Consider the following 20751-nt stretch of genomic DNA (forward strand, 5'->3'; position numbering starts at 1 on the left):
GTGTGTTCTACAGATCAGGGCTGGAGTTTGGGTGTGTACTACAGATCAGGGCTGAAGTTTGGGTGTGTTTTACAGATCAGGGCTGGAGTTTGGGTATGTTCTACAGATCAGGGCTGGAGTTTGGGTGTGTTTTACAGATCAGGGCTGGAGTTTGGGTATGTTGGAGTATGGGACCTTCTTGCACTCTACAGTCAGACTTTATAATGATAGTGATGAGCCATACAAGCCTGGCAATCACCTAAACTTCAGCATAAGTTTCATATTTGAAATGTCCCATGTATTATGTGTAACATTTCCCTTTTCTTACCATAAGTTTATTTCAGAGTGTATTCTGTCAAAGTCTTTCTACAATGATGAATGAATGAATGAATGAATGAATGAATTAATTAATTAATTCAGATTGAAAATCAGTGTTTGCCTTTATTAGAATAATGGAAATGCCAAATCCGAGTAGATTAATGAACATATGAACATGGGCTGCCTTTGAAATGCTTCCTAGTTTCCTTATCTTGCTTTATTGTGATGAACTGAGGTTTGGGGTGGGGGGGGGGGGGGGGGGGGGGGGGGGGGGGGGGGGGGTGGGCCAGATGGTGATAAAACATTTTATTATATCATCAGAATTTAACATAGGCTTACTGACGTTAACAAAGTGGGGGTTGGGGGGTGGGGGTCCTACCCACACATTTACTAAATGTTTCCTTCCTTCCTTAGTTGTATTTGCACCTCAACTTTTCTGTTACACTTTCAATTAACTTCTTGACTTTTCCAGTAATGGCGGCCAGCTAACCCCTTCCAGGCCACAGGCAGAGGTGGGAGCACAGGATGACTGAAGACTGCCTTGTTAAAGATGGCCGCCCAGGTCTTCGGACAGAACAAAGCATTACTCAGAAGGCCATGCGCCATTCCCTGAGTGGAGAGGTGTGGGGCTGAGCGGCAAGTGGGCGTGGCTCAAGCTGAAGTGTCAAAAAGTCTCCCAATCATTTCTTCAACCTGCTCTGGTCGATACTTCAGGTACTTGTCCAGGTTTTTGGTAAATGATACGCTGGCATATCTGAGTGGGAAACATAATTAATAAGCCAATTTTTTTTAAATGGCAATTTTTTGTTTTTCTCATTTGAGTTACCCAAGTGGACAGGTAACTGTGTTGCACCTGCATGTAGACTGATAAACATGCCCTACCTGTGTACCTGACCATGTATTTCACCTGTGTGCAGACAGGTACATGTGTCTCACCTGTGTGGAGACAGGTCAGTGTTTCTCATGTGCATGTGTACAGGTGTGTCTCACCTGTGTGGAGACAGGTCAGTGTTTCTCATGTGCATGTGTTCAGGTGTGTCTCAGGTGTACAGACAGGTAAATGTGTCTCACCTGTGTACAGACAGGTCAGTGTTTCTCATGTGTATGTATACAGGTGTGTCTCAGGTGTGCAGACAGGTAAATGTGTCTCACCTGTGTACAGACAGGTAGATGTGTCGCACATGTGTACAGACAGGTCAGTGTTTCTCATGTGCATGTGTACAGGTGTGTCTCAGTTGTACAGACAGGTGAATGTGTCTCAACTGTATGCAGACACTAGGTCAGTGTTTCTCATGTACATGTGTTCAGGTGTGTCTCAGGTGTACAGACAGGTAAATGTTTCTCATGTGTTTGTGTACAGGTGTGTCTCACCTGTGTACAGACAGGTCAGTGTTTCTCATGTACATGTGTATAGGTGTGTCTCAGGTGTATAGACAGGTAAATGTGTCTCACCTGTGTACAGACAGGTCAGTGTTTCTCATGTACATGTGTACAGGTGTGTCTCAGGTGTACAGACAAGTAAATGTGTCTCACCTGTGTACAGACAGGTCAGTGTTTCTCATGTGTATGTATACAGGTGTGTCTCAGGTGTGCAGACAGGTAAATGTGTCTCACCTGTGTACAGACAGGTAGATGTGTCGCACATGTGTACAGACAGGTCAGTGTTTCTCATGTGCATGTGTACAGGTGTGTCTCAGTTGTACAGACAGGTGAATGTGTCTCAACTGTATGCAGACACTAGGTCAGTGTTTCTCATGTACATGTGTTCAGGTGTGTCTCAGGTGTACAGACAGGTAAATGTTTCTCATGTGTTTGTGTACAGGTGTGTCTCACCTGTGTACAGACAGGTCAGTGTTTCTCATGTACATGTGTATAGGTGTGTCTCAGGTGTACAGACAGGTAAATGTTTCTCATGTGTATGTGTACAGGTGTGTCTCACCTGTGTACAGACAGGTCAGTGTTTCTCATGTACATGTGTATAGGTGTGTCTCAGGTGTATAGACAGGTAAATGTGTCTCACCTGTGTACAGACAGGTCAGTGTTTCTCATGTACATGTGTACAGGTGTGTCTCTGGTGTACAGACATGTAAATGTGTCTCACCTGTGTACAGACAGGTCAGTGTTTCTCATGTACATGTGTACAGGTGTGTCTCAGGTGTACAGACAGGAAAATGTGTCTCACCTGTGCAGGAAGCCTCTGTAGGCTTCAGACACGACGGTCTTCTGGACCTGGCGGAGGGTGTCACGCTGCTCTTTGTCTGGAATGGCCCACGCCTTCTGGACCTTACACAGCTCATCCAGCCCATCATTAAATCCCTGCGAGAGGTCAAAGTTCAACCCTGAACCCTGCTGGGGCCTTCAGTGTGCATCTGCATGGGGGGGGGGGGGGGGGGGGGGGCAGTTCCTGCTTCCTGACTGTACTAGACCAGCAGGAACACCCCCCGGTTCTGGGGTGGAGGCCGTCATGCACGGTCGTCAGGACAACGGAAAACTCACCTTGAACTTGTCTTTTATCTGCTGTCGCTCTTTGTCTTTCAGCTGAAGGAGAGAAAGAAAGGACAGGTGATCTAAACTAACATCAAGTGTGAGCTACAGCATGTGAGCTCACTCTGATTGGTGCTCCACCGGGTTCTCCTCCACAGGGTGGGGCTACCGGGGTGACCTGCTGTATGCTCAGGTGACAGGTGGACAGGTGAGCGGACTCACCTTCTGGCCCGGCTGGACAGTGGGTGTGTTCCTGTCCATCAGGTACTCAATCACCCTCCACCAGCTGTGAAACAGGAAGGTCAAAGGTAAAAATTCTCCAACAGCTGATTCACCATGCCCCATGTTACCCTGATCAGAATCCTGCAAGGCTGAAAATGACCTCATACTACCCAGAATCCCATGGTGCTAAAACAGACCTCACTCTACCCAGAATCCTGTTTGGATGAGCCCTTCAGTTGATTAACCAGTGCATTATGCTGCCCTCTATGTGCACAAATATAAATAACTAGGCAGTGGGAGGGAGGGGTCTCACCTGCGCTGGTACACCTGTACCTGCTGCTCAATCAGCTCCTGGTACGAGCTCTCCACCTGCTTATGAGTGACGGCCACCAACTGGATCAGCTCTGACCTGCAGAGATCAGTCACTGTGAGCAGACACAGCACACCTGTCTGACTGGCAGAGATCAGTCACTGTGAGCAGACACAGCACACCTGTCTGACCGGCAGAGATCAGTCACTGTGAGCAGACACAGCACACCTGTCTGACCGGCAGAGATCAGTCACTGTGAGCAGACACAGCACACCTGTCTGACCAGCAGAGATCAGTCACTGTGAGCAGACACAGCACACCTGTCTGACTGGCAGAGATCAGTCACTGTGAGCAGACACAGCACACCTGTCTGACTGGCAGAGATCAGTCACTGTGAGCAGACACAGCACACCTGTCTGACCGGCAGAGATCAGTCACTGTGAGCAGACACAGCACACCTGTCTGACCGGCAGAGATCAGTCACTGTGAGCAGACACAGCACACCTGTCTGACTGGCAGAGATCAGTCACTGTGAGCAGACACAGCACACCTGTCTGACCGGCAGAGATCAGTCACTGTGAGCAGACACAGCACACCTGTCTGACCAGCAGAGATCAGTCACTGTGAGCAGACACAGCACACCTGTCTGACTGAGCAGATCACACACAGCACACCTGTCTGACTGAGCAGATCACACACAGCAAACCTGTCTGAACAGGTCAGATCAGGGGAAGCATGTTGTGGCTGGTCTGTGCGATCATATTTCTCCAGGGACTAAAGGATGTAGCTGCATTTAGAGCAGAACTCACTTCTCCAGAGACTTAAGGATGTAGTTGTAGTTGTTGAGTAGGAAGATGGCGCTCAGAGCAGAGTACTCGTACACCTTAGACTTGCTGAGCAGGTTCAGCTGCAGGTTTCCCAGGGCTTTACCTGAAAACCAAACACAACTCAGCTGTGTGAACTACACCCACCAAACACAACTCAGCTGTGTGAACTACACCCACCAAACACAACTCACCTGTGAGAACTACACCCACCAAACACAACTCACCTGTGTGAACTACGCCCACCAAACACAACTCAGCTGTGTGAACTACGCCCACCAAACACAACTCAGCTGTGTGAACTACGCCCACCAAACACAACTCAGCTGTGTGAACTACGCCCACCAAACACAACTCAGCTGTGTGAACTACACCCACCAAACACAACTCACCTGTGTGAACTACACCCACCAAGCACAACTCACCTGTGTGAACTACACCCACCAAACACAACTCACCTGTGTGAACCACACCCACCAAACACAACTCAGCTGTGTGAACTACACCCACCAAACACAACTCAGCTGTGTGAACCACACCCACCAAACACAACTCAGCTGTGTGAACTACACCCACCAAACACAACTCAGCTGTGTGAACTACACCCACCAAACACAACTCAGCTGTCTGAACTACACCCACCAAACACAACTCACCTGTGTGAACTACACCCACCAAACACAACTCACCTGTGTGAACTACACCCACCAAACACAACTCAGCTGTGTGAACTACACCCACCAAACAACTCAGCTGTGTGAACTACACCCACCAAACACAACTCATCTGTGTGAACTACACCCACCAAACACAACTCAGCTGTGTGAACTACACCCACCAAACACAACTCAGCTGTGTGAACTACACCCACCAAACACAACTCAGCTGTGTGAACTACACCTACAAAACACAACTCAGCTGTGTGAACTACACCCACCAAACACAACTCAGCTGTGTGAACTACACCCACCAAACACAACTCAGCTGTGTGAACTACACCTACAAAACACAACTCATCTGTGTGAACTACACCCACCAAACACAACTCACCTGTGTGAACTACACCCACCAAACACAACTCAGCGGTGTGAACTACACCCACCAAACACAAATCATCTGTGTGAACTACACCCACCAAACACAACTCAGCTGTGTGAACTACACCCACCAAACACAACTCAGCTGTGTGAACTACACCCACCAAACACAACTCACCTGTGTGAACTACACCCACCAAACACAACTCAGCTGTGTGAACTACACCCACCAAACACAAATCACCTGTGTGAACCACACCCACCAAACACAACTCAGCTGTGTAAACTACACCCACCAAACACAACTCAGCTGTGTGAACTACACCCACCAAACACAACTCAGCTGTGTGAACTACACCCACCAAACACAAATCACCTGTGTGAACTACACCCACCAAACACAACTCAGCTGTGTGAACTACATCCACCAAACACAACTCACCTGTGTGAACTACACCCACCAAACACAACTCACCTGCGTGAACTACACCCACCAAACATAAATCACCTGTGTGAATTACACCCACCATACACAACTGAGCAGTGTGAACCACACCCACCAAACACAACTCACCTGTGTGAACTACACCCACCAAACACAACTCAGCTGTGTGAACTACACCCACCAAACACAACTCACCTGTGTGAACTACACCCACCAAACACAACTGACCTGCGTGAACTACACCCACCAAACACAACTCACCTGCGTGAACTACACCCACCAAACACAACTCACCTGCGTGAACTACACCCACCAAACAAAAATCACCTGCGTGAATTACACCCACCAAATACAACTCACCTGCGTGAACTACACCCACCAAATACAACTCACCTGCGTGAACTACACCCACCAAACGCAACTCACCTGCGTGAACTACACCCACCAAACTCAACTCACCTCCGTGAACTACACCCACCAAACGCAACTCACCTGTGTGAACTACACCCACCAAACATAAATCACCTGTGTGAATTACACCCATCATACACAACTCAGCAGTGTGAACTACACCCACCAAACACAACTCAGCTGTGTGAACTACACCCACCAAACACAAATCACCTGTGTGAACCACACCCACCAAACACAACTCAGCTGTGTAAACTACACCCACCAAACACAACTCAGCTGTGTGAACTACACCCACCAAACACAACTCAGCTGTGTGAACTACACCCACCAAACACAAATCACCTGTGTGAACTACACCCACCAAACACAACTCAGCTGTGTGAACTACATCCACCAAACACAACTCACCTGTGTGAACTACACCCACCAAACACAACTCACCTGCGTGAACTACACCCACCAAACATAAATCACCTGTGTGAATTACACCCACCATACACAACTGAGCAGTGTGAACCACACCCACCAAACACAACTCACCTGTGTGAACTACACCCACCAAACACAACTCAGCTGTGTGAACTACACCCACCAAACACAACTCACCTGTGTGAACTACACCCACCAAACACAACTCACCTGCGTGAACTACACCCACCAAACACAACTCACCTGCGTGAACTACACCCACCAAACACAACTCACCTGCGTGAACTACACCCACCAAACAAAAATCACCTGCGTGAATTACACCCACCAAATACAACTCACCTGCGTGAACTACACCCACCAAATACAACTCACCTGCGTGAACTACACCCACCAAACGCAACTCACCTGCGTGAACTACACCCACCAAACTCAACTCACCTGCGTGAACTACACCCACCAAACGCAACTCACCTGTGTGAACTACACCCACCAAACATAAATCACCTGTGTGAATTACACCCATCATACACAACTCAGCAGTGTGAACTACACCCACCAAACACAACTCAGCTGTGTGAACTACACCCACAAAACACAACTCATCTGTGTGAACTACACCCACAAAACACAACTCATCTGTGTGAACTACACTCACCAAACACAACTCACCTGTGTGAACTACACCCACCAAACACAAATCACCTGTGTGAACTACACCCACCAAACACAACTCAGCTGTGTGAACTACACCCACCAAACACAACTCAGCTGTGTGAACTACACCCACCAAACACAAATCACCTGTGTGAACTACACCCACCAAACACAAATCAGCTGTGTGAACTACACCCACCAAACACAACTCACCTGTGTGAACTACACCCACCAAACACAACTCAGCTGTGTGAACTACACCCACCAAACACAAATCACCTGTGTGAACTACACCCACCAAACACAAATCACCTGTGTGAACTACACCCACCAAACACAACTCAGCTGTGTGAACTACACCCACCAAACACAACTCACCTGTGTGAACTACACCCACCAAACACAACTCACCTGCGTGAACTACACCCACCAAACATAAATCACCTGTGTGAATTACACCCATCATACACAACTCAGCAGTGTGAACCACACCCACCAAACACAACTCACCTGTGTGAACTACACCCACCAAACACAACTCAGCTGTGTGAACTACACCCACCAAACACAACTCATCTGTGTGAACTACACCCACCAAACACAACTCACCTGTGTGAACTACACCCACCAAACACAAATCACCTGTGTGAACTACACCCACCAAACACAACTCAGCTGTGTGAACTACACCCACCAAACACAAATCACCTGTGTGAACTACACCCACCAAACACAACTCAGCTGTGTGAACTACACCCACCAAACACAACTCACCTGTGTGAACTACACCCACCAAACACAACTCAGCTGTGTGAACTACACCCACCAAACACAAATCACCTGTGTGAACTACACCCACCAAACACAACTCAGCTGTGTGAACTACATCCACCAAACACAACTCACCTGTGTGAACTACACCCACCAAACACAACTCACCTGCGTGAACTACACCCACCAAACATAAATCACCTGTGTGAATTACACCCACCATACACAACTGAGCAGTGTGAACCACACCCACCAAACACAACTCACCTGTGTGAACTACACCCACCAAACACAACTCAGCTGTGTGAACTACACCCACCAAACACAACTCACCTGCGTGAACTACACCCACCAAACACAACTCACCTGCGTGAACTACACCCACCAAACACAACTCACCTGCGTGAACTACACCCACCAAACACAACTCACCTGCGTGAACTACACCCACCAAACAAAAATCACCTGCGTGAATTACACCCACCAAATACAACTCACCTGCGTGAACTACACCCACCAAATACAACTCACCTGCGTGAACTACACCCACCAAACGCAACTCACCTGCGTGAACTACACCCACCAAACGCAACTCACCTGCGTGAACTACACCCACCAAACGCAACTCACCTGTGTGAACTACACCCACCAAACATAAATCACCTGTGTGAATTACACCCATCATACACAACTCAGCAGTGTGAACTACACCCACCAAACACAACTCAGCTGTGTGAACTACACCCACAAAACACAACTCATCTGTGTGAACTACACCCACAAAACACAACTCATCTGTGTGAACTACACCCACCAAACACAACTCACCTGTGTGAACTACACCCACCAAACACAAATCACCTGTGTGAACTACACCCACCAAACACAACTCAGCTGTGTGAACTACACCCACCAAACACAACTCAGCTGTGTGAACTACACCCACCAAACACAAATCACCTGTGTGAACTACACCCACCAAACACAAATCAGCTGTGTGAACTACACCCACCAAACACAACTCACCTGTGTGAACTACACCCACCAAACACAACTCAGCTGTGTGAACTACACCCACCAAACACAACTCAGCTGTGTGAACTTCACCCACCAAACACAACTCACCTGTGTGAACTACACCCACCAAACACAACTCACCTGCGTGAACTACACCCACCAAACATAAATCACCTGTGTGAATTACACCCATCATACACAACTCAGCAGTGTGAACCACACCCACCAAACACAACTCACCTGTGTGAACTACACCCACCAAACACAACTCAGCTGTGTGAACTACACCCACCAAACACAACTCATCTGTGTGAACTACACCCACCAAACACAACTCACCTGTGTGAACTACACCCACCAAACACAACTCACCTGCGTGAACTACACCCACCAAACACAACTCACCTGCGTGAACTACACCCACCAAACAAAAATCACCTGTGTGAATTACACCCATCATACACAACTCAGCAGTGTGAACTACACCCACCAAACACAACTCAGCGGTGTGAACTACACCCACCAAACACAACTCATCTGTGTGAACCACACCCACCAAACACAACTCAGCAGTGTGAACTACACCCACCAAACACAACTCAGCAGTGTGAACCACACCCACCAAACGCAACTCACCTGTGTGAACTACGCCCACCAAACGCAACTCAGCTGTGTGAACTACACCCACCAAACACAAATCACCTGTGTGAACTACACCCACCAAACACAAATCACCTGTGTGAATTACACCCATCATACACAACTCACCTGTGTGAATTACACCCACTAAACCGAACACAACTCACCTGTGTGAACTACACCAACTAAACCAAACTCAATTCACCTGTTTGAACTACACCGACCAAACCAAACTCAATGCATGTAAGCGGATGTGTGTGTGTGTGTGTGTATGCATGTGAAAAAACTCCTGCAGGAATATGAGGTTCTTACATATGTATGCACTGAGGACTCTCCGGCCAAACTCAGAACTGCAGGAACTTGCAGACGAGCTGCTCTCTGAAACTGAGAAATTTAATCGTTAAAACCTGCAATTGCACATCAGTCTCACTCAAGATGTGCAAGTGTGTGTTTGTACCAAACACAGTAATAATGGGAACTGTAGGGGTTTTTTCTGGTCCTCTGGCTGCAGGTTAAAGTTGTGTTTAAATGGGAAATGCAGCTCTACCTTGGGAAGCCAACATGGCGCCAGCTGTTTCCTGGAAATCCAGCAACTGCTGAAGGAACAGAATGGCCTAGAGGAGGGAAACCACACTGTGAGAAACACACTCAAACACACACACACACACACACACACACACACACATACATACACACACACACTTACGTTGCTGGTCAGTTCGTGCACAGTGCCATCTTTGGGCATGTTGTACTCCTTGTCTGGGTCATTCTGTGAGGGGAGAGGGTGGGTGAGTGAGAGAGAACTGGCTAGAGGGCGCTCGAGAGCTGCATCTGTCACAGTCCCGCACTTTCTAACATGCACCCATCACAATACAAAACAGCAAGGCTACAAGTCAGCTAAAACAAAGAGTCAAATTTGAGATACCATGGTTTACATATTGCTCTTGTGATTCTGTACAGATAGCACTGTTGTCCACACACACCCACACACACACACTAACTCACGCACACAAACACACACACACGCACACACAATGGCTTGCTGTACCTTGATACTGTCGGCAAACTCCTCCAGTGCTTTGGCCCCGATGGTCTCCATGGATACGATGAGGGTGGGCAGCTTGTTCTTGGTACTTGCAGCAGTGCCCTGGGAACAGTGACCGCATTACTCATACACTGATCCCAGATCAGCCCAGATCAGCTGTAAGAGACTGCATTACTCACACACTGACCCCAGATCAGCCATAAGAAACTGCATTACTCACACACTGATCCCAGATCAGCTATAAGAGACTGCATTACTCACACACTAATCCCAGATTAGCCGTAGGAGACTGCATTACTCACACACTGATCACAGATCAGATATAAGAGACTGCATTACTCACACACTGATCCCAGATCAGCCGTAAGAGACTGCATTACTCACACACTGATCACAGATCATCCGTAAGAGACTGCATTACTCACACACTGATCCCAGATCAGCTGTAAGAGACTGCATTACTCACACACTGATCACAGATCAGCTATAAGAAACTGCATTACTCACACACGAATCCCAGATCAGCTATAAGAGACTGCATTACTCACACAGTGAACCCAGATCAGCCGTAAGAGACAGCATTACTCACACACTGATCCCAGATCAGCCGTAAGAGACTGCATTACTCACACACTGATCACAGATCAGCTGTAAGAGACTGCATTACTCACACACTGATCACAGATCAGATATAAGAGACTGCATTACTCACAGACTGATCACAGATCAGATATAAGAGACTGCATTACTCACACACTGATCCTAGATCATCCGTAAGAGACTGCATTACTCACACACTGATCCCAGATCAGCTGTAAGAGACTGCATTACTCACACACTGATCACAGATCAGCTATAAGAAACTGCATTACTCACACACTAATCCCAGATCAGCTATAAGAGACTGCATTACTCACACACTGACCCCAGATCAGCCATAAGAGACAGCATTACTCATACAGTGACCCCAGATCCCACACTGATCAGTGTGCAGTAGAACTCAAGGGCTGTTATACCTGCAGTGTGCAGTAGAACTCCAGTGTGTTACCTGCAGTGTGCAGTAGAACTCCAGTGTGTTACCTGCAGTGTGCAGTAGAACTCCAGTGTGTTACCTGCAGTGTGCAATAGAACTCCAGTGTGTTACCTGCAGTGTGCAATAGAACTCCAGTGCTGTTACCTGCAGTGTGCAATAGAATTCCAGTGTGTTACCTGCAGTGTGCAATAGAACTCCAGTGTGTTACCTGCAGTGTGTAGTAGAACTCCAGTGTGTTACCTGCAGTGTGCAGTAGAAGTCCAGTGTTACCTGCAGTGTGCAGTAGAACTCCAGTGTGTTACCTGCAGTGTGCAGTAGAACTCCAGTGTGTTACCTGCAGTGTGCAGTAGAACTCCAGTGTGTTACCTGCAGTGTGCAGTAGAACTCCAGTGTGTTACCTGCAGTGTGTAGTAGAACTCCAGTGTGTTACCTGCAGTGTGCAGTAGAACTCCAGTGTGTTACCTGCAGTGTGCTGTCGAAGTCTGGTTTGCTCTGCTTCAGGTGCCGCAGGATGGGGAAGATGGTGAGCACAGCGGAGTAGTCATGGCGCCCGATGGCCCGCCTGGCAGCTGCCACAATGCCCTCTCCCTCCAGCATCAGGCTGTCAAGGGCCTCCTGTCAGCCAGTAATACTATTATTATTAAACAGTAAATGGTAAATGGACTGCATTTATATAGCGCTTTTATCCAAAGCGCTTTGCAATTGATGCCTCTCATTCACCCATTCACACACACACTCACACACACACACACACACACACACACACACACACACAAACAGTGAAAGGCTGCCATGCAAGGTACCAATCAGCTCGTACTGTCGTATGATTTCTTCTGTAACTCCATACTACCACCGAAGTACATTATTTTCCAATAACAGGACAGCCCGGAGGGGTTTATTCCACTTATATACAACGGGTTACCAACAATGACTATATATGGTTACTTTAGTATTTATTGATTTTTATCTGCGGCCGTTTATTATGGGAATATTATTTTACCATTGTCAAGCAAAATTCTTGTTGGTAGTTCGACTTGGACTGCTGTTATGCAACAAACAGGATATAACAGGCCAATATACAGATTGTAACTGTTTTATATCCTCTCAAACACATTCATTATGTTTATGCGAACATTCACTTTCATGTTTTGACATCCGAGGCGACAGACTGCATTCACATTCGTAGCTGGTAACAACATTCATAGCAGAAAACATGCACACCTCGTAAACAATTTGCTGTTGAATGGATTCATTCGACTCTCATCGTCATTTCCATATAATCGCAAAATGACAAGACTAAATAGAATGAAAACTCGGACATTTAATATTTTGAAGGTTCCGACTTAAGCAATGATGGGTAAATTGATGGGCAAGCTGTGGTAACCCCCCCCCCCCCCCAGATGACCCCTGGGTAACCTCTGCCCTCTGACCTGTATGAGGGAGTCGAAGGTCTTCTTCTGGTGGTGCTCTGGGATGATGTGGCTCAGGAGGGAGGATTCGCTCTGGGCTAACTTCACGAACGCACTGACGCAGTAGATGTATGAGTCGATCTCCACATCCTGCATGTCATCCTTCCCTGGGGGGCGGGGGGGGGGGGGTGTCAGACAGGGGCCTCTGAATCCAACCCCACCATCCCACCACCACCACCATCACTAAAAGAGTGTTTTATCATCTGCTCTTATTAACCAGTTTGAATGTAATTAAGTGGCTGCGCATGGTTGTCTGTCAATCACAGACACATACCGGCCACCGACCACCCAGCACAGCCAATCACAGACACATACCGGCCACCCAGCACAGCCAATCACAGACACATACCAGCCACCGACCACCCAGCACAGCCAATCACAGACACACACCAGCCACCCAGCCCAGCTAATCACAGACACACACCGGCCACCCAACACAGCCAATCACAGACAAACATCGGCCACCGACCACCCAGCACAGCCAATCACAGACACACACTGACAGACTTAGAGGATTGTGTGGGTGTACTGTTCCTGTGGTTCCCATGGAAATACTAGTTACTACCTGTTACAGGTACACAGGATCGTAAACTCTGTATGCTGTGTGTAGCTGCACAGTGTGGAGACATCAGCCTGAACAACAGCAAGAAAGAGCTGAGAAAAGCTCACTGTGCACCCTGCGCCCTCCTGCCCCCCCCCACCCCCCCACCCCCCCACCCCCCGCCGCCACTCCGTGAGAATGACTTCCTGTCAGTGAGACGGCAGTGAACAACACTGCAGCCGAGTGGAGGACAGGAGGGGGAAAGGGCGAGTGAGATTTCCTGCTCCAGGAAATGCTGCAAAGCCTTCTGGGGGAAAAAGTGAGCTGCACAAAACTAGCAGAGGAATACAGTATGTATCAGCCAGCCACAGCCTGAGGGACAGTGGAACATACCAGAGAGGGGAGGAGAAAATGATATTTAACAGTGCATCTGCATACATGTGTGTTACGGATGGACACCATTCACACCAGTGTCCCTCCCCCTCTGCCTGTGTTTATTACTGTTTTGCTGTTTATTGTGTTTAATGTTTTTTCAATGCTGTAATACACTCTAATACACTGTAACATGTCAATGAAGCATTCTGGAATTGAGCCAAACTGAACTGAGAGAGAGGACAGAATGCGGGCGCAGGTTATTGCGGGAATTAAAATGAGGGGCACATTACAGGAAATGAGGGGCGCATTAGAGAAAATGAGGGGGGCGTTACCTTCCAAAAGAGGGAGGGCAGCAGCTCCCTTTCTGCCCTCCATCCCGTGCTGAGAGTACTGCTTCAGAACCTTTCGGATCGCCCCTGATCGTCCCGGAGACCAACAGGAGGGGGGTGGGGCCAGAGAGAGAGAGAGAGAGAGAGAAAGAGCAGGAGAGAACGAAGGAGGAAACGAAGGGCCATTAGATTGAAGAGAAACAAGAGCAGAGGTTGGAAGTGAGTAAAAGACCAAAAACACACCTCTCCATTAGGCCACGCCCCTCTTGGAGAGGGGGAGGAGCTAAGGGACTTGAGTAGCAGAGCAGCACAAAGCCACATCATAAGTGCGTGAAAAGTCTGGGAAACACTAGTCATGCTCAGCAGTGCGTAAAATCAGACACAGCTGAACAGTGCGATGCCTGCAGTAGTACATAGACCTGGAGCAGTGTGGTGCAGTTTGACAGCTCAAACATAAAGACATGCATTAGCTTACACAGTCCGTTAGCATGTTAGCCAGCATGCAGAGCATCACCTGAGCAGGACATGCTGATGGACACGATTACCTGGGAAGTAGGCTGCTTTCATCAAAGTATATATACACACGCACGCACACACACGCACACACACATACGCACAGTCACACACACATACATACACACACAGTCACACACGCACGCACGCACGCACGCACGCACGCACACACACACACACATACACACACACAGTCACACACACACGCACACACACACATTCATACAGTCACACATTCACACAGTCACACACAAGCACGCACACACACACACATTCACACAGTCACACACACACACACACACACACACACATTTACACAGTCACACACACATGCACACACACATTCACACAGTCACACACACACACACAGACACAAAAGAGGGGAAAAGGAAACAACATTAATTAGAGGTGAAGTACACACACATATACGCACACATGCGTGTGCACACGTGCACACACACACACACAGGAGTAGGGCTGAAAATGAGCTCAAAATTTGAGCAAACGGAAGTCAGCAGAAACAATGGCGATGACTGCAGGAATGAGAGGGACGGGACACACCCCCAGAAACTGTGCCAATGAGAAGCCAGGATGGAGCTCAGAGGTCATGCCAGGTTTCTGACAGCACACACTGAGCTCTGATTGGGCGCTGAGACTGCTGGCTGTTTGATTGGGTGCTGAGACTGCTGGCTGTTTGATTGGGCGCTGAGACTGCTGGCTGTTTGATTGGGCGCTGAGACTGCTGGCTGTTTGATTGGGCACTGAGACTGCTGGCTGTTTGATTGGGCACTGAGACTGCTGGCTGTTTGATTGGGCACTGAGACTGCTGGCTGTTTGATGGGCACTGAGACTGCTGGCTGTTTGATGGGCACTGAGACTGCTGGCTGTTTGATTGGGAGCTGAGACTGCTGGCTGTTTGATTGGGCACTGAGACTGCTGGCTGTTTGATTGGGCGCTGAGACTGCTGGCTGTTTGATTGGGCGCTGAGACTGCTGGCTGTTTGATTGGGCTCTGAGACTGCTGGCTGTTTGATTGGGCACTGAGACTGCTGGCTGTTTGATTGGGCACTGAGACTGCTGGCTGTTTGATTGGGCTCTGAGACTGCTGGCTGTTTAATTGGGCACTGAGACTGCTGGCTGTTTGATTGGGCACTGAGACTGCTGGCTGTTTGATTGGGAGCTGAGACTGCTGGCTGTTTGATTGGGAGCTGAGACTGCTGGCTGTTTGATTGGGTGCTGAGACTGCTGGATGTTTGATTGGGCTCTGAGACTGCTGGCTGTTTGATGGGCACTGAGACTGCTGGCTGTTTGATGGGCACTGAGACTGCTGGCTGTTTGATTGGGAGCTGAGACTGCTGGCTGTTTGATTGGGCACTGAGACTGCTGGCTGTTTGATTGGGCGCTGAGACTGCTGGCTGTTTGATTGGGCGCTGAGACTGCTGGCTGTTTGATTGGGCTCTGAGACTGCTGGCTGTTTGATTGGGCACTGAGACTGCTGGCTGTTTGATTGGGCACTGAGACTGCTGGCTGTTTGATTGGGCTCTGAGACTGCTGGCTGTTTAATTGGGCACTGAGACTGCTGGCTGTTTGATTGGGCACTGAGACTGCTGGCTGTTTGATTGGGAGCTGAGACTGCTGGCTGTTTGATTGGGAGCTGAGACTGCTGGCTGTTTGATTGGGTGCTGAGACTGCTGGATGTTTGATTGGGCTCTGAGACTGCTGGCTGTTTGATTGGGCACTGAGACTGCTGGCTGTTTGATTGGGCACTGAGACTGCTGGCTGTTTGATTGGGCACTGTTTAACACTTGCAGCTGCCAGAGGGGGTGTGGGCGTGGCCTAACCTGGGCGCCGGAGGGGCCTCTTGGTGGGCGTGTCCTTCCGTCGGGCCTGCATGGCGGGGGAGGGGGAGCAGAAGCTGTTTCTGCGGAAGTGTTCCCGCAGCCCCTTGAGGGAGCTGTCCAGCTGGCTGGAGCGCACCTGGAAGTACACGTTCATGTAGTCTGCAGGGAGAAGAACACAGTCACCTCAGCACAACACATTCAGAACACAGTCGCCTCAGCACAACACATTCAGAGCACAGTCACCTCAGCACAACACAGTCACCTGAGCACAGCACAGTCACCTGCATACAGCACGGTCACTGAGCACAGCACAGTCAGAGCGCAGTCACCTCAGCACAGCACAGTCAGAGCACAGTCACCTGAGCACAGCACACTCACCTGGTCATAGCACAGTGACCTGCATACAGCACAGTCACCTGAGCACAGCACAGTCACAACACAGTCACCTGAACACAGCACAGTCCCCTGCATACAGCACAGTCCCCTGGTCAGAACACACTCATCTGGGAAGGTTACCCTGATTACGGGCGTGCTCGGCGAGCCAGGAGGAGATGCAGACGATGTCTTGCAGCACAGCCTCAGGGAGGTGCTCCAGAGTCACCTCCTCCTGCGCTTCCAGCTCCTCCTCCCCGCCCACCACGTCCAGGACCAGGAGCGGGGGCACGGGCTTGCTGTAGCGTGTGAGCAGCCCCCGAAACTCCGCCTCCAGAAGCTCCTTCCCCTTCTCAAAGAGCACTTTCTGCAAGACAGCGACCCCACAGCGGGGCGGGGCGGGGCGGGGCGGGGCGGGGCGGGGCGGGGCAGGGTGACACATGCTTTCTGCCATTTATCCGAACAGTAAAGGCCATTTCAGAGTCAAGGAGAGCGGGCATAACCTCAGATCAAACCAGTTTAAAAAATCTAAGGTCTATCCTCCTAAGGTGGACTGAAGGTTAGAGCTTCTGTTGGCGATTATGCACTGGTCTAAATTGGTCATCTAAAGGAGATGTAAGTACGATGGTTCTTTTTAACCATATTCATTTACACATCTGTGGGAGAAAGGAGGATGAACAGAAAGAACAGGAGGTGAGAAAGAGAGAAAGAAACTCACCACTGTGTTGAGTTCTGGGCTGTCTGGATTATTGTCCTGGAAGAACTCCACAGCTTTCTGGATCTTAGCCATGCAGACAAGATATTCATCCAGCCTACCTGAAGGTCTGACACACACACACACATACATATGTGCACACACACACACATACGCGCGCGCGTGCACACACACACACACACACACACGTATGCACACACACACAAACACTCACACACACGTACGTGCACACACACACACACGCGCGTGCACACGCACACACACACACGTACGCGCGCACACACACTCACACACGTACGCGAACACACACACACACACACAGGCAAATGCACATGCATGCACACGTACGCACGCACACATACATACGCACACATAGTCATACACACACACACACACAAGGACGCACACGTACGCACACACACACACACATAGGCCCATCATGATGGATAATTAGTCAAAACGATTAAATTACATTCCAGGCATTTAGCAGACACTCTTATCCAGAGCGTACAACAAAGTGTATAACCAAAACCAGGAACAAGTGTGTTGAAAACCCTAGAGGGAAGTACAGTTCCAAGTGCAGGGAACGACCGCATAGTTTAACTTGGACCCTGTAGGTTAATCTAATTAACACAACAAAAGCAGACTATGCACATAAAACAAGCAATAGTTGAGTAAATTTACTCAATTTACATTGCATCAATTTATACAGCTGGATATATACTGAACCAATGCAGGTTAAGTACCTAGCTCAAGGGTGCAATGGCAGTGTACTACCTGGGAATTGAACCTTAGACCTTTAGGTTACAAGACCAGCTCCTTACCCATTACACTACACTGCCGCTAAATGACTGTTGCAACTTATATTTTGCTGCTGCAAATATCAACATACTGTGATGGTTTGAAAATTTTTACAACCACAGCTGCCCTTTTCCACCCAGGAGCTGCACTTTAGTGTAGACCCAGGTCAGAGGTCAGTAGTTAGGGTCAGTAATCAGAGGTCAGTAGTTAGGGTCAGTAGTTAAGGTCAGTGTCCTTATCCCTGCTTCACATAAATTCTATACACAATTTTTGTGCTGCTACTTTAGTGTTACTTTCATCACATTTTGTAACACAAAAGTTATTTTTGTGTTACAAATACGCAATTTGTGTGTTACAAAGGGTGACTTCTTAATTCAGGCTGTATTGAAAGTAACACAAAATGTGTTGTCCTTAAACATGGAGATGTACTAAAAAAAACATATTGCATGTTGTTATTAGCACATCTGTTAGAGAGTGCAGCTGGCACTGCGATTCACACAGACACCATAGGTCCATAACTACAGAAGCAATGACCCCCACCCCCACTGCTCCAGCCACTGACCCCTCCCTGACGACCCTGTCTGTGTCCTTGGCCACGTGGTAGTAGCTTATCACGTGATCCAGGCTGGACAGTGTGCGGTCCACGTTGTCCTGCAGCCGCTGCAGGTTCTCAGTCTGCGTGTGCACGGGGATGATGGCGTTCTCCAGCTGCACGAGGCGACTCTCGAAGGAGGACAGGATGGTGACCTCGAGGGACATGGGCCGACGATACGCAAGTTAATACAACAGCGCCCTCTAGTGGACATATTCCACACGCTGGAGACGCTGTCTGAGCGATTACATTTTTCATTATTATCAATTCCGCAAAATGTCGGAAATTACAATCAATGCATGTTTTTTGGCCATTATCACTTAGGCCTACTTTATAAAACGCGCATAGAAGAACATTAACATAAGACCCAGCTACTCCAAGGAGGCGTGGTATACAAGACCTCGAAACCTTCCTGGTAAGTGTGACTAACCTACCAAAAATAACATCGCATAAAGACTGAGCCCTCTCTCGTTCATCGGTTGCTTACCATTCCTCTGGTCAGCTGATCGCTTTTCTCTAAGTTTTCACGAATAAACGTCAGCATGTCTTGTTCCTACAAGAGTGAAACGAAAACTGTAATAAAAAAAAATATGAATACAGTAACAATTTTGTTTTACTTCCCAAGAGTGTGATGTAAAGGGAACGGAATAGTAGGTCTGTTGTTGGAAACTTTTTTTTCCAAAGAGAAGACAGTCGGCTACAAGACAACTGCCCAGAATGTTTTTAAAGTACACTCACAAAACATTTTCAAGAACTGGCATTTTAAAACATCTTAATAATCTTTCCTTGAATATCGGCCTTTCCATATTTTCACGCAGCTAAAATTACTGAAATAATTTGGCTCAAAGTGTTTGTGAACAAGTTTCAAGTGCAATTGCTTTAGTCAGCATGAAATGTTGTGAGACGTATTCTCCGCAGCTGCCCTGTTCCAGATCCAGGGAATAACACACGACACGACCCCCCAGCCGCCGTTCAGCCCGCCACTGACCTGCTCTAGTTTCGCCTCAATCTCCCTTCTCCGCGCGGACGCGTCCTCTGTCGGAATCATTCTTCGCTTTAATTCGGGGTCGCTCCAGCTACACGTCGAAAACTTCTTTTACTTTAATCTCGGTGCTGAACGCCGGTCCTAAATCACTCATGACAGCCCGCTAGACCCCCAGCCTTGCCTCGTTTCCCGTTACAACCCCGTGACTGTTTCCACCCGCCATGTGTGTTGTGGCCAACAGGAATTCAAGTTTAGCCGTGGACACGGAACAGCGTCATAAAGCACGCAATTACCGACTACAGAATGCAGTTACAATGCGCTGAAAGCACTGTCAGCCGAGCGCGTCACAGATTTACCACCTTTAAATTCATAATGTAAGCTTATTTAAATGCCATGAACACAAAGTTTTCGTCGCCTCATTCACTTTCCGCTAGATGTCGCTATATGAACGCCTCAAGACAACGAATCAAACACAGCGAAAGTCGGTCGGTGTCCTGCTAAATGACGCGACTGGAAATTATATGTAATAAAAAAGTTTGAGACTATTTTACGAAGTCGCACTAACTACCATTACTCTCCCTCTCAAAGGCTGAGA

General features: G+C 48.4%; 1 protein-coding gene across 4 annotated transcripts; it reads right to left on the bottom strand.

Annotated features, from left to right (window-relative positions):
- Positions 1–588: 588 nt before the first annotated feature.
- Positions 589–20671, bottom strand: LOC118221475 (exocyst complex component 7-like). 4 transcript variants are annotated; one of them, XM_035406592.1, is made up of 20 exons: positions 20160–20671; positions 19659–19724; positions 19142–19326; positions 17782–17887; positions 17208–17430; positions 16692–16850; positions 14884–14895; positions 14342–14425; positions 13055–13200; positions 12087–12239; positions 10595–10693; positions 10253–10315; positions 10094–10160; positions 9859–9930; positions 4123–4243; positions 3317–3412; positions 3004–3067; positions 2794–2835; positions 2480–2613; positions 589–1051 (listed from the first exon to the last, which is right to left on the bottom strand). In XM_035406592.1, exons 1-20 carry the CDS (start codon positions 20217–20219, stop codon positions 949–951), a joined length of 2055 nt encoding a protein of 684 aa, XP_035262483.1. In that variant the 5' UTR covers positions 20220–20671; the 3' UTR covers positions 589–948. The 4 variants fall into 4 exon arrangements, with proteins under 4 accessions (XP_035262483.1, XP_035262484.1, XP_035262485.1 ...); XM_035406593.1 differs by lacking the exon at positions 14884–14895; XM_035406594.1 differs by lacking the exons at positions 14342–14425; positions 14884–14895.
- Between the last annotated feature and the right edge of the window lie 80 nt (positions 20672–20751).

The sequence above is a fragment of the Anguilla anguilla genome, chromosome 2 (genome assembly GCF_013347855.1).
Source record: "Anguilla anguilla isolate fAngAng1 chromosome 2, fAngAng1.pri, whole genome shotgun sequence".
Lineage (NCBI taxonomy): Eukaryota > Metazoa > Chordata > Actinopteri > Anguilliformes > Anguillidae > Anguilla > Anguilla anguilla.

Bases quoted from the DNA above. Each gene is read 5' to 3' on its own strand.
- LOC118221475 (XM_035406592.1), bottom strand. From the start codon at position 20,219: ATGATTCCGACAGAGGACGCGTCCGCGCGGAGAAGGGAGATTGAGGCG. The intron at 17,431-17,781 runs GTGAGTTTCTTT...GCTGTCTTGCAG, and splicing joins GCCCAGAACTCAACACAGTG to AAAGTGCTCTTTGAGAAGGG. The intron at 10,161-10,252 runs GTAAGTGTGTGT...TCCCTCCTCTAG, and splicing joins TGCACGAACTGACCAGCAAC to GCCATTCTGTTCCTTCAGCA.